At 41.8% G+C, this 23787-nt stretch overlaps 1 protein-coding gene across 1 annotated transcript; it reads left to right on the top strand.

Annotated features, from left to right (window-relative positions):
* Positions 1 to 803: 803 nt before the first annotated feature.
* YWHAQ (tyrosine 3-monooxygenase/tryptophan 5-monooxygenase activation protein theta) lies at positions 804 to 23773 on the top strand. The gene is made up of 6 exons (XM_030446589.1): positions 804 to 981; positions 2128 to 2512; positions 17706 to 17829; positions 20796 to 20959; positions 21350 to 21445; positions 22447 to 23773. The coding sequence occupies exons 2-6, from the start codon at positions 2219 to 2221 to the stop codon at positions 22504 to 22506; spliced, it is 738 nt and encodes a 245-aa protein (XP_030302449.1). The 5' UTR covers positions 804 to 981; positions 2128 to 2218; the 3' UTR covers positions 22507 to 23773.
* The last annotated feature ends 14 nt before the right edge of the window (positions 23774 to 23787 follow it).

Here is a 23787-nt window from a genome sequence, read left to right as displayed (position 1 = left end):
TGAAATACCCTTTTAATAACCTGCCATTGGAAAAAAAGCCGTGTTAGGAACAGAATCCCCGTGACATTCCTGCCGCCTCCACCCCGGGCCGCGGCACAGACAGGGAGGGGCGACGGGTCACGCTGAGCCCCCCCCCCCTCCGGGCCGCGGCCGGGCGGACTTTGCCCCAGCACAGCGGCCCCGCTGGAGACCAACGCCCGCCGCGGGGCCGTGGCGGCTCCTCCAGCCCCGCCCAAGCCATCTCAGAGCGAGCCGGACTGGGCCGGGCTCACCGGCCCGCTCCTCCGGGAGCGCCCGCCCGCCCGCTGAGGGGAGAGGCGGGCCGAGGGCGCGGCCACCCGCAGGCGGAAGAGCGGCCGCTGCCCTTTCGGGCGGCAAAGAGCCGCCGGGGAGGCGGCGGGGTCCGCTTCACTCGCTCGCTCGCTCCCTCCCTCCCACCGCCCAGTCCCGCCGCCTCCGCGGGCACCGCCTCGGCCGGCGCCTCCCGCCCCGCCGGGAGCTCCCCCCGCGCCCCCTCTCTGTCCCGTGCGGCGGTCGGGCCCCGGCTGCCCGGGAAGGGCGGAGGGGCAACGGCGGGGGAGGGGGAGGGCGGTGGTGGTTGGGGGGGGGGGGGGGGGTTGTAGCAGCATCACCATGGCGACAGTGACGTCATCTCACCCTGGATCTAATTGGAGGAAACCCCGTGGCCCCAGCCGCATCCCACGGGCCAACCGAGCTTGTGCCTTGCCTGCGCTCGCCCCCGCGGCGGCGCGCTCTGCTCGGATTGGCTGCCGGGGCGCCGAGGGGCGGAGCCGGGCTGGCAGGGCGGGCTGCGATTGGCCGCGTGGGCGCGGGCTGAGCAGCGGGTAGGCTTGCCCGTGCCAACGCCCTTTAGCGCTGGCTCTCGCCGGAGACGGGAGCGGCTCTTTCTCTCCGCCACCGCCCCGAGCGAGGCAGCCGATCGGGTGGCGCCCGCGGCCCGGCCTAGCGCAGCGGACTCAGGTGAGCGCGGTGCCGCGTTCCGGCGGCGGTCGTGGGCCCGGGCCGCCCTCCGCCGCTGCCTGCTTCTGCTGCCGCGTCCTCCATTTTGTGATCGCGGCGTGGAGCGCTCGGCGGCCCCGGGGAGCGGGAGGCGCAGCCAGCCAGCGCCGCCATTTCGCAGCCGGCGGGACCGCTGGCTTCCTCTTTCCGTCCCGCCGCCGCGAGGGCAGCGCCGGCCGCCCCGCGCCCCACGCCGTCCCGAGGGACGAGGCCGCCCCTGGCCCCCGCCCTTACCGGGCCCGAGACCCCACCCACTGCCGTGCTGCCGCGCTCCCCCGCTGGCAATGCGGGGTCTCCGCGCCGAGGCCCGCCGTCCCGCCGCGGGAGCTGCGGTCACTCCCGCCGCGGCCGCCGGGGGGAGGCGGGGAGGCCCGGGCCCCGCCGCGCCCCGCCGCCAGGAGGCGAAGCGCCCTGGGCTGCCGGCCTGGCCGCCGGGCCGCCCCGCCCCGAGCGCCCCGGGCCTCGCTCGAGCGTCGGAGCGCGAGTGTCCGAGAGAGGCGGATCCCGGGCCCGCTCTCCTAGCCCGTGGGGTTTTAACCCCTTCCTTACCACTCCCCCCGGAACCAGCTCGTCTGGCTCCTTTTATCGTTTCTTTCTCCCCGCTTGTCCCGGCTGTAGCACCCGCCTTTTTTCGGCTCTCCTGCAGGGCTTGCGGCACACGGGGTAAGGGCTTTGCCCTCAATGCCCCAGGGCCCGGTGGTAACTCGGTGTCCTTCTCCAGGTCCCTGATAGCGTGTTAATGTATTCACATAAGGCAAGGAAGAAAAGCAGGATGAGGACAAAAATTAAGCTCTGATGTAAAAAGAGCTATTTCTAGCGCTTGGTCTTCAGTCTGCTGTCCCTTGGCTAGTGCTGGCAGTGCCTTCCCCAGTTGGGTTTCTAGGTCGTGGGTTCCCTAGGGGTGGACCCTTGAGACGAGAGCCTTTCCCCTTAGGCCTGCACAGAGGAATAGGATGCTACAGTACATCTCTCCACGAGAAGCACCTGGAGATGGGGAAGGGGAGGCAAGGCGAGGTTCACTGTGATCCCCTTTTATTTTAGAGGGTGGCTTAACATCCTGGTCAGTAGAGTTTTATCCTAGCATGCTTGCTGTCTTCTTTCTGGCAGGTTTTGAGGTGCATTCTCAGGTCGGTAGTGTGACATCCCCAGCTTCTCCTGCTTTTCCTACTGTGCTGCTCTTGCCCCACTGCCAGCCACCATGGATAAGACCGAGTTGATCCAGAAAGCCAAGCTGGCTGAGCAAGCTGAGCGCTACGATGACATGGCCACCTGCATGAAGGCAGTAACGGAGCAAGGGGCCGAGCTGTCCAACGAGGAGCGCAACCTACTCTCAGTCGCCTACAAGAACGTAGTAGGGGGCCGACGCTCTGCCTGGAGGGTCATCTCTAGCATTGAGCAGAAGACAGACACCAGTGACAAGAAGATGCAGCTTATCAAGGACTATCGGGAGAAGGTGGAGTCTGAGCTCAGGTCCATCTGCACCACTGTGCTGGTGAGTGGGGACTTTTCTTTTTATGCTTCTGTATTTCTCTTTTGGGTTTTGTTTTGTGTTTTAAGAAAATGAAATAAAGTATTTGTGTGTGCTGCTGTCCTGGGGACTAAGACTGGGAACTTGACTGGGTAATGTCATGCAAAGTCTTAAGCTGGCATGGGGGAAGTCAGTAGAGTAACTTCTGCAATGTTGAATGGGGTACTGTGAGACAGAAGATTGTATGCACTTTGTTGTGGGGCCCATATATGTCGAGATATTTGAGGTACTAAATTTTGAATGTGTAATTAGAGTATGTTTTTGGATGGACTATCTATTTGCAGTATTGTGCTAGGTGATTGCAGGAATGGAGAGAATTTAGCCTTACTCCTATTTGTGCTCTGTTTAGTAAGTTTATCTTTTCATGAGATAAACTGAAAAGAAAGTGAAGAAACCTTTATTTCTTCAGATTGGAGCTAGTAACCCATTTAAAACATTTAAAGTAACTAGGTATGCGTTTTCTTTCTTTGCATAAAGAAAAATACACTTAAAGGTTCTTCAAGAGATGTTTTAAGTTTTTGGATATAAAATATGATTTTTTATAAAGTAGGATATTTATATTGAGGAATGGAAATAACTGATGGTCAAATTAGAGCTGACTTCTCAGGGGAATCTTTAAGATGAATTTGCAGTAATTATGGAATACTGTAAAACTGAGGGGCTAATACTGGCATGACACCTCAAGCATGCATCATAGCTCAGGAGTACATTTCTGTGCAAGGAGCAGAATTCCAGATGCTATCGATAGTGAAACTGTGCTGCACTGTAGTGGGAGCTGGAGAGATGCAAGTCAGCAGTGTGTAAGCTGCTAGACCCTATTCTGTGCTAAGCTGCATGTATGTAATGTAATAGTAATGGTGTGGCAAATAATATGGAGTGGTTTGTTTGCTTCTTTTGATTGTGCTGAAAATACCTGTATGCTTCCATGCATACTGCCACCTAGGTGGGTTTTTTTGCTAAATCGGTCATAATGAGTTACCTTTCCTTGAAAACAACTTGGAAACTTAATAGCTTGATGAATCAGTTAATTCCTTAAGACACTGAAGAGTACATGTTTTTCCACAGTTAACAGGTGTGGTTAAGTTGTAAAACTTTCACCTTTGCGAAAATAGCATGTGAGGCACTGGTTCCTGTTTCCTGTGACAAGACTTTTACGAGAACCTGTGTGATGGGGTGCTAGGATTTGTACTGTTGTTACTCTCTGTCTCTGTTCCTCAATACCCCACTTAAGAACTAACTTATTGGGACCTCATAAAGCTCACTCTTGAGACTTCTTAATCTCCCTCTGTCCTTCTACCAAATCTAGTTCCTAAGAGAAGGTGGTGTGCTTGACAGCTCTCTCTTCTTGTCTGGAAGGCAGCAGGAAGTAGTGCAGACCAAAACCTACAGCTGTGCATGCTTTTCCTGTTCAGCCCTGCTGGCAAAGATGTGCCACCCTTTGGTTTCAGATGTCAGCCATCTACTGCAAGCCTTATGATTTTTACTCTTCCTTTGAGGTCCATGTGCAGTTGTGTTCTGTTCTGCTTCTCTGTGTTTCCTTCCCCATCTACCACTCCTATGATTAATGAGTCAGCGTCTGAGAGGTTGGAACTCCCAGTGTACAAAGGATGGGCTTCTTAAAGCTGAGACATGAACTGGTTTTGACTCCTCCTTCTTTGAATGATAATTTCTACTGTACTAATGCTATAGTAACTGCTTTTTCAGATCTCTTAAGTTGAATCTCAAATATGCTTTTTTAGTTCCAGGAAGGCAGCTAAACTGAAATGACTTCTGGCAAGTAGCATGGAAAGGTTGCTTGTCATCTGGAGTATTTGGATTTAGCAAGGGTGGATGCATTGGGTGGAGTGTGGCTGCTGTTAGTCATTCTACTAACAGTTTTTTCAGAAGGCTTTTTTAATTATTATTACTGGTATGGCACAACTTTTCAAAGTGAAATATATCTGGTTTAGAAAATTCATTTAGAAATACTTCTGCTGGCATTACAAAATTCTGCCTTTTTGTTTAAAAGCTAGCAACCCTCTAGCTGCAATTACAGTTTTTCATGTAAAGAATAGCTCAAGCAAAATAGGTATGGGTTTTTTTTGCCATGGTTTGATAAAGAACCACTAGAATACAAACATTCGAAATTATGTTGATATAAATGAAATACATATCTATGAATAAAATTTAAAAGTTTTATGAATTATTTAATTCACAACTTTATTGGGGTTCGCAGTAAGATATTTCATCTTATGCCACGCAGTGAAGACATTGATTTGTCTGCCTTGCAAGTTAGGAGGTGATGTGATCTGAACCCTTTTTAGCTGTTAGTTCTGTGACTGGTCTTTCAGGTGAGAGTAGCTTTTTAATGAAGAACTGGTATTACTTTGTCAAACTTCTTCCATGAATGCTTTATTTGAAACATACACTAGCAGCTTTTATTGAAGTCTCCGTTTTAAATGACTGCTTCTATGGTAATACAGAGGATTTATGTTGACTGTGATTCATGAGGCATGATTCAAAACTGTTCCTGAAACTTTTGTCCCTGAATAAACAAACAGCTTAGCAACGTGGGTTTTTTGGGTTTTTTTTTTCAAGATAAAGTTTAAGTATGTTGTTTCATATACCCTGAGCACAAAGTCGATGTTTCTTTATATTCCCTGATTTCAAGGCAGAGATACTGGATTACGTAGAAGGGCTGAGTGCAGCAGCAACTTTCACATAGTTAAATAACATGTGAAAGTTTGAAGATGGTATATATGGTACAAGACCAGTGCTTTATTGTGTATACACCCTGTTATATAGTGGCTTCAGGTTTTCAAAAAGGGTAACATCTGAATCGTAACTTCTAAGGAGAAGTAGATAAAACTGCTGGGCTTGCTGAGGGCCTTGTGGGGCCTCTGCATAGCAGTAATTCACATTGCATTCAAGCTGCTTCATATTTTAGAGAGAACTGATGTAAAGGAAGACAAGACATCAGTCGTTGCCTGGAAGGTGTTTACTCTTCACCTGCAATGGTAGAGTTTGGGGTTTTTTCATGTTTTTTTTTATTTGTTGGTGCTCTCCATATGTTCAAGTTCTAGATCCTGATGCTAGAGTTCTTTGTGGGCAAGCAGTCATGAAATCTATTGCTTTATAGTTTTAAACTTGAAGATGCAGACTCTTTGTATCTGTAGCTGAAACTTAAAGGTTTATTTTAATTGCTTTGAAGTTGTTTTTTTCCATATAAATGCTAGATGTATGAAGCTTTTCAGTAATTTCCAAACTTCTGTTTTTGCCGTAAACAGTTTTACATTTCCTTGTGTCAGGCTTATATTGGGCAGTTTCACTACAAATAAGCAAGGGTACCATGAGCCTTCAAAAGTGGACCAACAGTAGCATTTCTTGTGCTCTTGATTCTTTTTGATACCCTGTGGCAATGCCTGCAATGAAATAGTCTTGAGCTGTGAGGTGTATATACTTTCAGTTATTACTGTATTAGGATTGAGAGGATGCTTGTAAATGTTTAACCTTCTGTAAGGTTGCAGTGTTAATTGTTGAAAGTGTGTCAAATGTGTTGCTATTGTAATTTCCCTCTCTTCCTCCCCAGGTTGCAGTGTTGTTAGTACCTCTGCTTTGCTTAATTAAGAAACAGAAAATTCTAATAAAACCAAAGGTTAAAATCCGTGTCCACTGCTGACTTTTGTCCATTTTGTAGATCTAGTTCTGAAGTAAATAACTTAAAAATAAACAAAACAGAAATCTCCATACTAGGAGGTAATGTTCAAAGCAGCATTTTTCAGCAGCACTTCCTTGTTTCATTGAAAATAAAGCTGGTGTTTTCTTGTAGCAAATAGATTCCTTGTGTCACCTAAAATACCTGATTAACATTGGATAATTAATAAGCTTTGATAGCAGCCCTGTTTTTCTCTCCTGTTATCATTGGCCTTCAGAAAAGTGAAATCCTGCTTCTTACTATACGTGCAGAAGTTTGGCAGATTCAGTAAGTATCTGCTTGATGCTGCTCCATGAAGAGTTTCATGTATTGTGAATCCTTTCCCTCTGTTTTCTTGTTTTCAGTGAACAGCTGGAGTTTATACAGAAATGCATAGTGTTGTAGAGGTGACACTGGTTTTTGAGTAAAAGGATATTACACATTGGGAGCTATTTATGCTGCAGTTGAATCTGAAGATTGGGCATACTAATCACTGAAGTCACTACTATTTTGGACCTTGGTTGTCCTGATAGAGGTTGGGACATTGTTTCAAGTATTAACTTTTTTTTATCATTTTATAAATCAAAGCAAATGCTATTGACTCATCCTCTTTAAGTAAATGACTAAAAGGATTAGCTACTTCATGACTCAAAGCCAGATCTTAGGTTGGGAATGTTAACTTCTTGGGAAATCCAGACTTTTGGAGTGAATGTTAAAAAAATGCTTGGAATAACAATAGGGTTTTTTTTTAATAAAAGTTAATATGTGGTAGAGAATTGATTCTCCTTTGTGTTTGTAGTACAACTTCTTGCAAGTATTAACACATTTGTAGTAAGTACTGTGGAACAATGCATGAATCTTTTCTGATTTAGTACACTCAAAACTTTAGTTCATTATCTGAACTTATTCACAGATATACCTTTTCTTACTTCAGTTTTTGCCCTTTGTTAAAATCTGTTGCTCCTTTTGTGCAAGGAGGACTGAATCAGTTTCTAAGAAAGGACCTACACCTGTAGAAACAAAGCCTAGTTTGAAGATGGTTAAAACCCAACCAAAAATGGTCCAAGGAATTCTGATGGTATCTGAGGCTGCCATCACCTGCAGTCATCCCTTGCTGCCCCCTCCCCTTGCAACTGGATACTGAATTTCTAAAACACACAAGCAAGCTGGTGAACGATACAAAATGAATGGCAGCAAGGTATTATTTTTGAGATTCTGAAAACTTGTGCCATTGTGTTATTTATGTTGTTTCCTTTTTCAGAAGCTACCAGGATAAGTTTAGGTCCCTGCTTTGATTTGCATGGGTATCTCCATCATTAGGTCAGGCTGACAATAGGGTTAATTTAATGCCTACTGAAAGCAGAAAATCCATTGATTTTCAGGTTTTGCTATTCTTTGAAGTTTTAGAAATGACCACCAGCAAACTTCAGTTCTGCAAAGTCATAGCTTCTAACAGCTTCAAAAGGCCTGTCCTGAATGACAAAAGCCTGTGAGAAGCAGGATGTAGGTAGGGTAAGTGAAAATAGGAAATTGTAATACCAGTGCAGGTGACCAGCTGTTGAGAATTAGGCAGTCAAAGCTTCATCTATCCTCACTGTCAAATCTATTTTTTTAATGATGTTAAGCTATAGATTAACTAGCCTGGTTGTAGTTAAGGGTATTAAAGCTTTGTCTATACTATGGCTCCATCCACTCTTACATCTAGAATTAAAATTCCTGGAGGACATTTACAGGTTTGGTGGCCTTGAGAAAGTACGATGTGCTCAACTAGTTAGAATGGGACAGCAAAGACACAAATTCTATTTTTTTTTCTGCTAATGCAGTGAAGCTTTTAACATTTTTGTTATTTTGTAAATCACTTCCACTCTCACCTGCCAGAGAGTTACTAATATGATAGCAGCCTTTTTGAAGTAAGACATAGCAGGCATTTAATAAGGTCTTTTTCAATGCAGACCACTCTGATTCTATGATATCAGAGAGAAAGAACTTGATGAGGAAAGAGCATAGTTGAGCTTGAAAGTTATTAGTGACTGATTTCTTTGCTACAGCACAAACTGAAGTTGTTTAGCACTTTATTAATGCGGTAGATTGTACCCATTTCTTTGTGGGCACAAAAGCTTCGGTTTTCAGTAGTGAGGGATACCTGATTTTCAGAGGAAGGCCTTAGATAGACAGGAAAGACTGGTAAAAGTGCCTGAGTATACTTGCTTTTTAAGTTCAGTAGGTGAAGGTGTGTGATAAATCAGTGTTCTCTTACTTGTGTGGATCTTGCCCCTTTTTAAGTATGCTCTTGGACTTTGATAATGATGGGCTTAGTGCCTCTAGATGTTACTTGCTGTTTGTGTTTAAGTGCTTTTGTACTTGACCATAAACTTGAAGATATAATTATAATATATAATAACTAGGTAAGGTAATTAATACTGTTATTGTACACTACATTTATTTGTGGTGCTTCCTCCTGAGTTCATTGGCTTGGCTTTTACAGGTACCTCCTCATCTTTTGTGCTTCTGAGGATGCTGGGAAGCATCCTCCAGCTGAGCATACAGATGTCTTGTAAGATTGTAATTTGCTAATTTGCTCTGTACATCTGAATAGCAGTTAATGTGAATCAGGTTGTTAGACACAGGAGGCAGTGAGAATAATCTGAGTCCTGAGTTTCATATCCTGTGGTTCTGTGCACTGACCAAAACACGTTAGATATTAAGACCAATGAACTAGAAAGTAATCAATTTCAACTATTGTGATTTTGCTTACACTTGTCTCTTATTTTGTTAAAGGAATAAAGGGTTTTATTTAGCACTTTCAAACACTGACAAAAGCTTATTCCTTGATTTAGTGATCTTTATTTTGTCCTCTCGTGTACAATCCATCTGGTGAAGTAGTAGGGAAATGGGAGTCATGCTAGGCTCTGAAAAAAGAAAACTTCCCATTTGCTAAATTTTCTAAATGCATTACATACACTGTTATCAGACTGACTGCCTCATATTTCCTGGATAGCACTTCGGAAGTTCTGTTCTGTAGAACTTGGATACATTTTGCAAAATTCTTGTAAGCAGAAATTGTTTTAAATGGAATTGTAGGGAGCAGGGCCTTAGCAAGAGTGTCAGGGTTCACTTGCTATAAGAAATTGTTGTAACAAGTTTATCTGAAATGCTGAATTCAACTTTTTCTGACTTCAGAGTTAGATTTTATTGTTGTGGGTTGTCTCATGTGGAGAATAACAAATTACACACCTAATGCACTGAATGAAATAATATATGGCTGTATTTCCTTCAAGGTGATGTTCAAAAGGGCAGAAGACTTTCAGGTATACTAAGCAATGGGAAGAAAGAGCATCAGTTTCATTATATTTCTAGATTTCAGTGATCACAAGCCTCTGATCTAGGACTCCCAGGCAGCAGAACTGAAGCTAGTATAACTCTCAGGCTTTCCTGAGAGAATTTGTTTATAATCAACAGATGGTGGCTTTAAAAATCATTAATTTCTACAAGGGCAACATAACCTAAACCAATGTAGGTTTGTTGGTTTTGAGGAGTCTAGATATATATCAATTGTTTAATCATACCTTCAGGGCTTCTCTAGCTGCAGAGCATAAAAATATTTTAAAATGCAAATTTAGACTTTTGTTTGATTCTGTCATATTATGAAAGATCACAAATGTGTAGGATGCTGGAAAAAACTTTTAGGTAGTTCCGAAGGGAAAAATTTGATGTTAGTGATGCATGCTTACCACGTGAAGAATAACACTTGGAAGTATTCTGAGGAATTAGAAATATGGAAAATGCAATCAGGGAAGAATGTTATAATCAATTTGAGATAACCAACAATTTGATTGTGTTTTATGGCCATTAAGCAAAAATTTACAATGTTTGAAAAGGGAAATAGCATTTTTTTTAAGACTCATCTTTTACTTTTGGCAATGAGAAACTGGAAAACTTCAGGCTCTTCCATAAAACCTGAATAATTCTTTGACTTTCACTGGATAGTGGGTTTTGTGTAATGAAAATCTAGAGAAAGAAACTGCATTTCCACACACTTCTAGTTCCTGGCTTAATAGCCCATTAGGGACCACAGAACTTTGACTTCTTGTTTTATGAGAAATGTAAGCAGTGAATTTAAATTTTAGATTAAATTAATCTCAGCCCCAGGTGAGAATAGTGTACACAGACATGCTGTAGCTAAGGCTTCCAGTGCATCTCTTAAGTGGGATTCCAGATGCTTCATTCAGAGCCAATCCTAAATATTGACTGCCAGTTTTTAAAACTATGTAGACAAAAGGTTCAGAACCAAATGGAAAAGATGAATTAGATCACCTTCTCTGTTTCCATGCCAGGTACACTTGTCTCTGCTTTGTGAGGTCATCTTAAGGCCATGCCATTACTGGAAAGTCATGAATGTATTTGCTTCAATATATAAACTAAAATACTAATGGTGTTGTGAGATCTGTATGAAAAGTGTTCGGTGTTCTACCAAAAGGAATTAATGCATAGAACTTGAATCCAAAAGGATGAAGAGCTTACTTCTGCTGAATTATACTTCTGAAAGTAAATTGACCTTACTGTTGCAGCAGGGGACTCTCCCTTTCCTGTCAAGAAAACAACTGCTGAATGTTAAAACACACCTAGGTTTCAGAGGTTTCAGTGAGTCATACTGTGGACTTTGGAATGACTGATTATACTTGAAATAGTCAAGAACTCTTACTACCAGTTTATGAGACGATTAAAACAGGCAGTCATTTGTGAGTAGAAGCCTTCTTGAAACATAGACTGATCATCTCTGCTCCCAAACACTTTGGAAATTGAACATGTTTAAATTCATGTATAACAGTTACGTTAAGAGAATATAATGGTCTGAGGTGCCTCACCAACTTCTTAGCTTTACTTTTTGACTGCAGTTAGGGTGGAAACAATTCCCCCATATGCTGCTTGTTGGTGATTTTTTCCTTGTTGTAGCTGAATGGACTTTCAGAAATACTTGGGAGTGAAGAATTTCTCCAAGTATTTTTGCGCACTGCAGTCCTGGCTGAATTTATGTAGTGTCACACACTTCACATAGTGTGCCTGTGGGGTGCAAGCTGGTTTTGAAATAAGGTGTTTTAAACAAACTTAAGTAAGATTTATTTGCCTTAGACTCAAGAACATTGCTGAAAAAGCCTGAAAATAAACTTCATATGGACTTCATTCACAAAATCCTATGCCAACAATTTTGAACTCTGGCATGCTGCTCTTTGCTAAAGGTCATGCAGCAACCTAACCAGTTTATATTTACAGGTTGGTGAGAAATGCAGATGGTAATGTAGACCACTCTTTTAATAGTATGACATTTAATAACTTGGTGCTGGTGACGTGACCCAAACATATCTTAGGTGTCGATGTCTGAGTGATGCTGGCATTGTAAATACATTTGAGTTCCTTCAGTTTGCCACGTTGAGAACTTCTGTCATACCTAGGCACATGGTATCTTTAGCTTGCTTTGAAAAGTGACCTTAAACTACTTGTCATCAGTTGGTAGTCTCTGGAGCTGACCTGGTTCATGTTCATCTTCTGTTAGTGAATGAATAAGTGTGAAGGATTTATCTTTTAGCTGGTAGAATTGTGATATATGCAGAGACTTCTACTTATATATTTACTGTTCTTATTGAAGTCAAATTCTAAATGGCTGAAGTGCTGACGGCAGCTCAAAGGTCAGTTTGTTCCAGAATTTTATTTTTTTTTTAAACTCATCTTTGCTGTTAAGATTGTTTATAGTTGAATGTGTGTGAAAAAAGGACAGCACATATCAGGTAGTAGTGGTATTTTTCTGACACTTGAACATGCCACATAGTTAAATTGTACAGAAAGTGCTTAGTGCACAGTGTAATTGAATTTGGAAGTCTTAAGCTTACCTTTTAAAATGGGCTTAGATAATGGGGAGGGGGCAGACAGTGGTTGGTGGGACTTTCTGTTGGGATTTTCCTGAAAACAGGTAACAGAAAGCAGGTGTGGAGTGGAACTGGTACATGAACTGCAGCTGCTGCATGCATAGTGTATTTAAGGAGAGCCTGGCTGGATACATATGCAACAAATAATTCTCAAGGAGCTGTGTCTTCAGGCAGCTTTCTCTGTATCAGGCACTTTGGGATAACAGCTGGCATATTCCTCCAGGGTTTGCTTTTCATAAAATGGAAATAATGGAGAAGTGATGAGAGTAGATGAATTAAACTTAATATTTCTGGTTCCGGTTAATTGCAATGATCTGATACTATAACCACATGTTCAACCTTTGTTACTGCTTAAGCAGAAGGGAAAAGAGACTTAGAAAGGAAAGTTACTCAGCTGGGAAAGAAAAAAAAGTGGAACTGGAGAAGGATCCAAAAAGGCAGTGGAAATGTAAGTTTCTTTACGTCTCTGAAGGGGGAAGAAGTGGCTGACTGTCAGGCTCGTAGCCTGCTCCCCATGGCTCCTTCAGGCAGCTGCAGATCTGTTCCAGGGACTGTGTAGCCCTTTGTTTCTGGCATCTCTTTTAATAGTTAAATAAACCTTCTCTTGCAGGGGAGAAATACATCACACCTGAGAATACAATGCTGTTAGGACAGCAAGAGTGTTAGCAGAGTGAAGGTAGGAAAAAAGAGAGATGAGCAACAGTAATGAGAAGTGGGGTGGGAAATGCTGTCACACTACAGGAGGAGCAGTGTGTGACTTCAGAATTATGTATCAGTGTATGGGAAGTGTCAGATACCAACCACACACCATCACAGTGCAGGCTTGTTCTAATGCAACTGCACAGTGAACTGAAGGGTCTGGCTCGAGGACAGATTTTGATCCCTTGTTTTTTGCTACTGCTTGTGGTTCTGAGAGTCACCCATCAACAGGGCAGACAGTTCAAACATCTTGTGGCTTCTGATGGCAATGAGAGGTATGTTTGACATTGTTGAGTGTGTAATCGCTGGTTGTTCAGGTCTTGGTTTAGAAGGTAGTGAGAACAATCACAGTTCCTAATGATGGTGGCAACTGTGTTTTAATACATAACTTTGACCCAAAAAAAGTGGGCATGTTTGCTGTATGTGAACATGGATGGCAGTATTTGCTGACTTCATCACAGAATCATACCTGGGGTAGTGCCAGGCTCTATTTAGTTAAAATTTACCATAATAAATTTTGAGATTGTCTGAGGTCAGCTTCATTGATCAGGATACTCCTAGACATTTTGCTTTCCTATCATCTGATATTTAAAATGAGAGTTCATGGCTGATTGTGTTCTGATGGAAAAATAGGAAAGCTCTAGTGGGGAAAGATGGAGAAGAGATGTAGGAAATATGGAGTTTCCCTGGCTATTACTGACTCACAACAGTGCAAAGTAAGTAATTTAGCTTAGACAGCTTATGCTGTCTGCTTGCTCTCACTGCTCTGCCAACGTTTTGTCTGTTAGAAGGAGGGTAAGATGTCTTCCAAGAAATTCAGAGGATGTCCAGAGATGAATGGATCACTAAGTGCACCAGTGTACATTGTTGATTTGAAAGATGTCTGGATAGATAAATAACTAGCTTTACTCAAAGTTTGTTTGTATTCTGTTATGTTCTACATGATTCATATATGATATCTTGTTCCATATGGCTATTAAAGAAAAAAAAAAACAAAAAAACCCAAAATCCAGAACAAGGATGTTTCACCCTAGCTGACAGAGGCACTGATCTTTCCCTTATCATGTGCTGTGGTAAGGATAGGAGGTTCTAGAGATAAATTGGGAGAAATAAAGCAGTTTGTAAACCACTCTTTGCTGTCTGGAAAACCACAGTTCACTCTCAGCATTCACTTTTTCTCTTAAGTTTCTTAGAAATCTGCATAAAACCACTGGTTTTAAAACATGCATAGTGCAGGAAGCACTTTCAGGATGCACTGTGACACACAGGCTGCAGCACTATACATGCTTGTGGTAGGTCTGGGGCCATGGCAAAATCCTTTTGTGCTTCTGGAAGAAGTGCTGGGCATACCCTGCCTGGGGAAAAAAAAAATGGTCATTAATGCTCTAGGGAATGTAGGTTTGGAGCTCAGCTTAAATTAGACATGCTAGAACTCCCCTCCCTAAACATTCTTTCATGTACACTGGATTCCAGGGTGCTCATATTTTTAAGCCCTAACCAAGCCATATCAGTTACAGCCGGTACTCAACTGTTAGAGCTGTCTCAAGGGCAGAATTTTGTAATAAGATCAGTAATATTTTTTGTGTGCTAAGTTTACAATAAATCTTTAGATTTTGGAAGGCATAAAAGAAAAGTGCGTGTTCGTTCCTTTGTTGATGTAGTTGTGACATCCTGAAGTTTTATTTTGGCGTTTAAAAGAAAAATCAAAGATACAGTTTAGTCAAGTAGCTGGTTCAAAATCCTGTTCAATGGATCTTTTTCCTTGCCTGGTCAGTGCTCCTTAGACTGCTGTAGTTTTTCACATCACATTTGAGCACATGGATAAATCACATCTCTGCTGCTTAATGCAAACCTTCAGAAGTATAGGCGGAAGTATTGGTCTATTACAAAAACTTGTGTGAAACTCGAGGTTGCTGCATTGTTGTCTTGAAGTCTTTGGAACTGGTTTGTGTAGTGTTGAGCACTGACAGGAGAGAAGCCTTGGGAAAACATTGAGCCAAAATGTGAAGTTTTTCTCAGTGCAGAAATGTGCAGAGTGGGAATAACTCATGCTAATATGGGAATGACTCACAAAAAACAATGGTATTAATATGGGGTTTTATTACCCATCTGCCTACTAAGTCTCTTCTTTTGAAATGTGCCTGTTTTGCTGCTTTTCCATAGCACCAGGGAGATCTACTATTCACTGTGCTTGCATGCTTCATTGTGTTAAACTGAGGCAAATCCCCCACTTAACCCTATGCCATAGCCAGTGTCTGGTCTTTGGCTGTGGCTTTCTGGTCTTACAGAAAGTCCTAAAAATGTTTTTAGGTGAAAGGGTGTGTCGTGCTCAGTATCATCTTACCATTCCCACTGTTAATTCTGGGGTGGCAATAAGAGCTCTTGTAGTTCTTTACTGTTTCTTACTGCCTTGTTAAGGGCCTCTCTGAAGAGAGCTTGTCTGTCTTCAATCTTACATCCACGAGAAGCATACTGCGTAGGTGGAAAAAAAGCCTTTTTTCACCCAGTTTGAAGTGCACTACTAGAAGTGTTGGTATAAAAAAATTGCTAAGACCTCAAATGGACTTGGAATGAGTAAATACTTGGAGCTGGATTGCTTTGCTGGTGTTGATTATTTAAGGAAGTAATAATGGTACGGTGGTATGCATAGGGAATAGGGTTGTGTCTAAAATTAGCTCGTTTTCGTTTTAGTGCTACAGTTGCTAATTAAAATGCTAAGGGGTTTTGCCCTGAAAGCTCTCAGTTCCTAAAATATGTTCTTTGTAGCTGCCTCATGAATTTGGATACACGTCCCCTTAACAAAAATCTTACTTATCTAGCCACAGTTTGCAAGCTTTGTGGAAACTTTCTGCTGCTTTTATGACCTGTTTATTTTCCAAGTAACTGAATGCAGATCTTTATCACTTAAGTTCTTAGTGTAAAGTTGCCCTGAGTGTTGTGGGGTTTGCTTATTCACATCTTTTGTCAACTCCAGAAAACATGGGATGGTTGTGGTAATGGGCTGGGTAAAACTGCTGGGGCTCAGGGACATTGGAGGTCAGCCAGAAGCAACTGTTCTTCTTGCCAGTTTCCTGAAGTACTCTCTTTTCTGGGAGGACTAGAAAGCCTTGCAGCCTTGGAAGGAGACTGTTCTTTTCTTACTGGAGGTTTGTGTACCATTACCTGTCCCTCTGGTTATCAGGTGGGAGACCTGTGAGGCAGGGGTGCAATGCCAGCAGAAGTTTAGCGTGTGCTGAAGAGCACTGTATGGCTCTTCCCATTCCCAAGAGCAGCAGGGTGGATGTGAAGGATGCTTCCCTACTATGCTAGAGGGAGTGGGTGGTACTTCACAGCCTCACAAAGTCCTGGCTGGTATGTATTGGTGAGGCTGGATACCAAGTGGAGAGGCTCCAATCCTTGGCTCTCTCTGATAGGTGGGCTGGAGGTTCCTTATCAGAGTCTAATGAATGCAATTTGTGCCAAAAATAGCAGAGTTGTTTTTTGTACTTTTTTCCTCGTGAAGTGGTAATGAGTTCTTATTTATAAATGGCTTAGAAATGTTCTGCTTTTTTTTTTTTTTCAGGAAAAGCTTATTCATTTGCAGCAACATTTTTGAAGTGAGAATCATATATCCTGAAACTAAGCTTTTTGGAACTATATGCCAATGTATCTCTTCTGAGTTTTTGTGCAGTCAGATTTGGTCTCTGACTGATCATTTTAATGTAGTCTCTAACTTTGTGCCTTTCCACAGTTTGTTTAAATAAGTATGGATATCTCTAAAATGCCCTTAAAACCTCACTTTCCCCTGTAGCAAACATTTGAGTGTCATGATTTAAGATGGGGTGGTCAGTTAAACGAGTAACAGATGCTCTCTATCAACCCCTCTCCCTCCTCAGAGAGGGAAAGGAAGGAATAAGGGATAGACTTGCTGGCTGGAAACTAAACTACTCAGCTTAATGATGAAAAAGAGTAATAAAATATATACAAGAGTGAGGTCACACTTCGACCATAACTCTCAGATCACCACGAGGCTGCAAGTCTGGCCCAGGGAAAGTCCTGGACTGAGCTCCTGGGGTCACTGGCAGATGGGAGCTGCAGGCAGGTACACAGAGATTCAGGAAAACACAGATCCAGGATCAAGGGCAGAGTACATCAGAATGCCAGACATAAACAAAGAGAGCTCAATCAAGGGAGAGGACAAGGGGAAATAGTTTAAAACTTCAAGAGGGAAGATTTAGGTTAGACATTAGAAAAAAACTCTTCCTGTGAGGGTGACACTGAAATGGGGTGCCCAAGGAAGTTGTGGCTGCCCCCCTCTTGGAAGTGTTCAAGGCCAGGTTGGATGGGGCCTTGAGCAACCTGATCTAATGGGTGGTATCCCTGCCCAGGCAGGGCAGTTGGAACTAGATGATCTTTAGGGTCCCTTCCAACCCAAACCATTCTGTGATTCTATGATCCCTCAGACTTACACAGAGTATGATGTGTCTGGGATGGAATGCTTCATTTGGTCAATTTTGGTCCCCTGTCTGGTCCACTCCTCCATAATGGAGGGTCACAGCCTCCTCATTTCCAGAGCATAAGATATTTAGCAGAACCAAGCAGTGGTCTTGGTTCTGCATACCATTCTCCAGTAGCAACTATAAATACCAAGTATTATCAGTTCCAGAAGCAGACACTGACAGAAAACATACTGTAATTTCAGCAGGTGCAGTTACTTAGAAGAGACTTAACTGATAAGTAAAATTGCTAGAAAGAAAATTGGTTTTGTCTGGGCTCAAACAAGGACTCCTGAGTCCATCCAAACTTTCTAGAGAGAAGAAAAATAGATATAACTTAAGTTTGCAATGGTGTGTGTAATATGCCTATCTTGTTGATGTTGTTTCAGGAGCTGTTGGACAAGTATTTAATAGCTAATGCAACTAATCCAGAGAGCAAGGTATTCTACCTGAAGATGAAGGGAGACTACTTCCGATACCTTGCTGAAGTTGCCTGTGGTGATGACAGGAAACGTGAGTATCTTTTGATCTTCAGGTCTTTCATAGCTACTGAACTTCAGTTTTGGGCTGTGGAGGAGGGAGCAGTAAATGAGCTACAGCAGCTCATGTGAGTTAGCTGAGTGGGAATGGCTCTATTAGTTGGAAATCTCCAGTGTTCCTGCAGACAGAGCAAAATTCTGAATAGACCTTAAGCATAGTGTGCCAGGGAATTGTAACTGGTGTTCCTGTCATGGATCCTAAATTTATGGACAGATGTTCTCTAGGCTTATTCAGAAGTTTTGGAAAAAAAAATCAGATGAAGGTCTGCTAACACAATTAATGTTGCTAGTTTGTATTTCTTCACTAAAGTTAGTGAGGAAGAGTAAACAGATTTCTGCAACATTATCATAGAATCATAGGGGTTGGAAGGGACCTCGAAAGATCATCTAGTCCAGCTCCCCCTGCCAGAGCAGGGCCACCTAGAGTACCTCGCATAGGAACGTGTCCAGGCGGGTTTTGAATGTCTCCAGTGAAGGAGACTCCACAACCTCCCTAGGCAGCCTGTTCCAGGGCTCTGTCACCCTTACAGTAAAAAAATTTTTCCGAATATTCAACTTGAACCTCCTATGCTCCAATTTACACCCATTACCCCTTGTCCTATCACTGGTCACTACTGAGAAGAGCCTAACTCCATCTCCCTGACACTCACCCCTTACATATTTGAAAACATTGATGAGGTCACCCCTCAGTCTCCTTTTCTCCAGACTAAAGAGACCCAGCTCCCTCAGCCTTTCCTCATAAGGGAGATGTTCCACCCCCTTAATCATCTTAGTAGCTCTGCGCTGGACTCTTTCAAGCACTTCCCTGTCCTTCTTGAACTGAGGGGCCCAGAACTGGACACAATACTCCAGGTGCGGCCTCACCATTATAGTGTATGATAAAGTCCTGTTGATCTGTAAGTTTTAACCAGTTCAGAGCGAAGGAGACTTCATTGTAGTCACCTATGTTTATAAAAAGACAACAGAATTTTTAGGTCAGTACTCTACTCAAAGACCTGTGAGCTGCACTCAGAAGTAGTATATGTTCACGGGGATAATACTATCCCTGTAATTTTAGCTTGCCCCTTTTTGATCCAGCAGAAAAGTCCTGGAAAACTTTCCAGCTAGTACTGTCACTTGATACTGGACATCCTGAGAATGTAGAACAGTCCTAGAAGTTAAACCATGCATAAGTAGTTGTAAATACCCCTAGAAGCTCCTCTGGGGAGTATTTTAACTCTCTATTCATAAGTTGTATTGAATTCAGTATAAGAACTGTTTTGCAAGGTGTCCAAATGCTGTTGTGATATTAAAAACTCTTGGTATGGCATACACTAGAGATACATTTCTACATCACAAGTTAAAATTAGTCCTACAATGATGCTGTGACACAGAAAGGAGATGTGGGGCTTCTGGAGCAGCAGAGTGCTGCTGTGATTGTCCCTTTGCATTTGGCATTGCAGGTGTCTGTAGGGCAGTTTAAATCGATTGAATTGCAAAGTTAGAGGACAGATCTGATTGTCACTTAAGTAAGGCCTTTGTTAGTCTCCTTAATGTATTAGAATGTTTATGTTTAAAGATTAAATATACAAAATTTAGTAAAAGTGTTTGCATTATTGTGGTGAATTCAGAAATTCTTATCTCTTCACCTGATTCGAATGACAGCTGCAGGTCTAACTGTAGCAGAAACAACTTGTCTTTGGCTTTAGAGAAGGTGGCCTGATTTATATTTTGTCTTGAGCAACAGTTACAAATCTGTGGGCTTCTCTGAGCAGAGAAATACCAGTTTATCTTGGCTAAAAAGAGTGCATTGAAAGCAATATGCGTACTGATGCTTACTGTAGAAGAGGGACTGATTGATAGCCTTTTTTAGCACATCTTGGTGTTTTGCTGAGAAGCCGTAGGTATCACCATGCATACATTTTCTGATTGACTTCTCACAAACTTCTAGGATAGTTCTACTTGAAGCTTTTCTGATGTCCCATCTCTAAGCATCTGCTTATCTTCTCTGCATCATATATGTAGTGTGTGCTTATAAGCCAATACATTTCTTGCATTTGCTGCATTTTTTGCTTTTTTTCACCTGTTCTCCAAAAATTAATAATTCATTAGCACTCATTACAGTGTGGATACTGGAGAACCCAAGTCTATATTGTGATGCTCTTAAATACTTCAGAGATTATACTTTTTTTTCTTCAGTATTTTCAAGAGCAAATATGGTATTATCTCCCTCAGAGGACTGTATTTTGAGTTTTTTTTTACCTGTGGTCTCCTTCCATTCTGCAGGCATATTTAGGGTGTCTGTTTGTCCTTTGGTTGTCTCCTGGAAGAGAATCTGGACTAGACTAGGTGTAGCATTCTTTAAGTATATTCTGGCCTGGTGTCCTCTTTCCTCTGTGGTATTTCTCCCAGTTATTTTGGGCTTGATCTTGAGTTTTTTATCTTGACCTGTCCCCCCAGTCTTTGGAGGCAGACTTCCAGTTTTTCAGGAACATGAAGTACATACCTTCCAAACCTCTCAAGAAGTAGGGCCATACAGTCAGTAGCCTTCCTTACTCTGCACACCTAGCTCACACAAGCATGTCCATCCTGTGCAAGGAATGAAGCAGGAGATCCATAGAAAAAGTAATGCGCAAATATTCATTCTTTTGTACCTAAAATATCAGAGCCACTGAGGTAATACAGTCATCTTGGATGTTTTCATTTACTGACTTATATGTGTTTATCTGTCTCTTGAATACCTTTGCTCTGTAGTAGCTTAATTTGCTCCCAGTGTTTTGTCAGTGTGGCAGCTGTGCTTAAAATGAGTTCAAAATCATGACCTTGATTAAAGTGCAGTGTTTTTCTAAGACTGGGGCTCAAACAGAGTACTGTTCAGTCTTCAGCTAATGGACTACTTTAGATAGTCGTATCTTTAAGGTTTTTCTGGTTTGTTTTTAATGTTTCTCATTCTTTTAACAGAAACAATAGAAAACTCACAGGGAGCTTATCAGGAGGCATTTGATATCAGCAAGAAGGAGATGCAGCCAACACATCCGATTCGCTTGGGTCTAGCTCTTAACTTCTCTGTATTTTATTATGAGATTCTCAACAATCCTGAGCTTGCCTGCACACTGGCAAAGACAGTAAGTTCCTTTTTTTCTTCTGTATGCCTTTAGGGACAGTAGAAAAGGGTTTATGCTTAAAATAATATGAATTATTATTTCCTAGAGTTTATGTAGGAAATGATATATATCTAGTATTTATTGTATCTAGTTTCCAAGCTGATAGTGTTATTTGTCCTAATGGGGGGTACAAACAGGGTGTATTTACAATGTGACTTAAATCTTCAGCAACACAGCAAGTTTTTATTATGCCTTTATTATGCTTCTGTTTCTGATAGAACAATTCAAGTCATTAACTTGTCATATTGCTTGCTCTTTGTTTTGCTTTAAGATAACTTTACTGATAAATTTAGCTTCTGGATGTTTAATGATCAGTTATTAGAAAGAATAAAAACAATTTAATTATCCTAGGCGTTCGATGAGGCTATTGCAGAACTTGATACACTGAATGAAGACTCATACAAAGACAGTACTCTCATCATGCAGTTGCTTAGAGACAACCTAACAGTAAGTTGACTTTTTATGTGCTGTCTGTTCTGTAACCATTTCTTTGCTTAGTTAGACTGAATTTGTGATGAAACAAAACACATTTCACTCTAGTGAAAAATGTGGCAGTGATTTGGGCTATTTACCCTACTATACCTTTTTGTAACTTAGTTTGAATGTAGTGTAAGTTCATGATTAGATAGCTCGTATTCGTAGTTGCTTTCTAGCCTCTCAGTGGAGAAGGTGCATTCAGCTAGCAACCTAGAAGATACTACACAAGGTCAAAGACCAGTAGCCTTGTCATCTGTTAAGGATTGTTATGCAAACTTTTAAATGACAGCCTCAAAACCAAAACTTACTGTTTAGTTATGCATCCAGTGCAGCTTGCCTCATCCGTTTTCCCCATTTGGAATTCCAATGTATTAGGAATAAAATCAGTTGATGTTTGAATAAGTAATTTAAAGATTAACCATTTAAGAAAAGCACCTAATGGAATCACTTTGTTCTATTAAAATATGTAACTAGAGCAATATTTTAGGAATATTCTCTCTGGATATTCACTGCATTTAACATTACAGCAACATTTATTATTTTGCAGTACTCCTTCACTAGACATATCTTTTATTAGCAATATAAAATACTTAGCTTCAGTAATCAAAATGGTAATCTTCACTTTCAGGGTTCAGATGGCTGCTTTTGAAATGGATGTTACTCACAGAGCTGCTGTTCAGACTTGTTGAATGATCTAGGATCGATGACACAGCTCACTGTTAAACACAGAAGCCTGGGCTTGTTTACTACACAGTCTGCTCTGTGTGAGGTGATGTGTGAGGTGCATGGCCACTTGTGCCCTGTGTGTTACCTCTGAGCAAGTGCTAGGGTTGTACACCTCCAGTGCACTGGTACTTTGTAGACATCTCTAAGGCCAATGCAGTGTAATTTTTTCTATACAGTCAATAGTCGTCCCTCTTTGGAAGCAAAGCTGCCCTTCTGAAATACGACACTTTTCTCTTTTTTTCTAGTTATGGACATCAGACAGCGCAGGAGAAGAATGTGATGCTGCAGAAGGGGCAGAAAACTAAAACTGCACGTGGGGCGTCATTCTCCCTTTCCTTCTCAAGAAACCTTTTTACACGTCTCCATTCCTTATAGCTCCACTTGGATTTCCTATAGCAAAGAAAACCCATCCATGTGTATGGAAATCAATTTATAGTCTTTTCACACTGCAGCTTTGGGAAAACTCCATTCCTTGATTTGTGTTTGTCCTGGCCTTCCTGGTGTGCGGTTACTGCTGTAGAAAAGTATTAATAGCTTCATTTCATATAAACATAAGTAACTTCCAAACACTTATGTAGCGGACTAAAGTGTACCTGGTATTTAAAGACAAATCTGAACCAGTTCCTGCCAGTTGACTGTGTTTTGTATTACAGTAAGATATGAAAATGTAGTTAATTGCAACTAAAGAGTGTTCCACATAGCTTTTAATTCTCCACATTCCCTTCTTATTCTGCAGGGTTTCCTTTCCATAATTGACTTTCACATGCTACTGTGTATTCTTTTCAGTAGGAATATGGAAGTACTGGGCCAGATCAAGTTGAGCATTTCTAGTTTGGAAAATGACAAATTGAGTCACTTCCTGTATCATGTAATACAGAAGCTTGTGTGTCTGAGAACAGGGGCTTCTCTTATCCTTCAGTTGCTGCTGTTTAAGTTGGTATCCCTTCCCAATAAAAGTTCACTTACACTCCTGCCTTCATAGTTCTGGTATTCACTTTACTATGTATTAGAAGCAGCATGTTACTGCCGGAGTGCAGGCAGTGCTTTTTGGCAGACTAAAGTGCATGTCATTTCTTAATACACTGGAATGGGAAAACCAATTGAAGTTCACATGTCCAAGTATAAAATTTAGTACTTTTCCATGCAGGTTTGTGCACATGTGAGAAGGTGTCAAGTTTGTCCAGTGATTGTTATTTAGAGAGTTTGGACCACTATTGTGTGTTGCTAATCATTGATTGTAGTCCCAAAAAAGCCTTGTGAAAATGTTATGCCCTCTGTAACAGCAAAGTAACATGAAATAAAATTACATTTTATAAACCACTTACTGTTGACTTGTAACAATTCCATGTAATCACTTAAGGGCTAAACTTAAATGTAAGTATCTTGTGCTACGAGTGTCTTCGCAAATTTAGTGTACTTCTAAAAAGTCTGCTGTTAAAAGAACTCATTTCATATTTGAACAGTGTTCATTTATGAATATATCCTGGATAACTTTTCTTAATTAAGCTGACATGTGGACTTCTTAACTGAATCTGCCGGAGTTAATGGCTTCGCCTCAATAATTACTTAAGAGAAAACAGCCAATT

This window comes from Calypte anna, chromosome 3 (assembly GCF_003957555.1).
Source record: "Calypte anna isolate BGI_N300 chromosome 3, bCalAnn1_v1.p, whole genome shotgun sequence".
NCBI classification, from domain to species: domain Eukaryota; kingdom Metazoa; phylum Chordata; class Aves; order Apodiformes; family Trochilidae; genus Calypte; species Calypte anna.
Note: the sequence above shows the minus strand (reverse complement) of the source record. Positions and strands in the feature narration are given on the sequence as shown.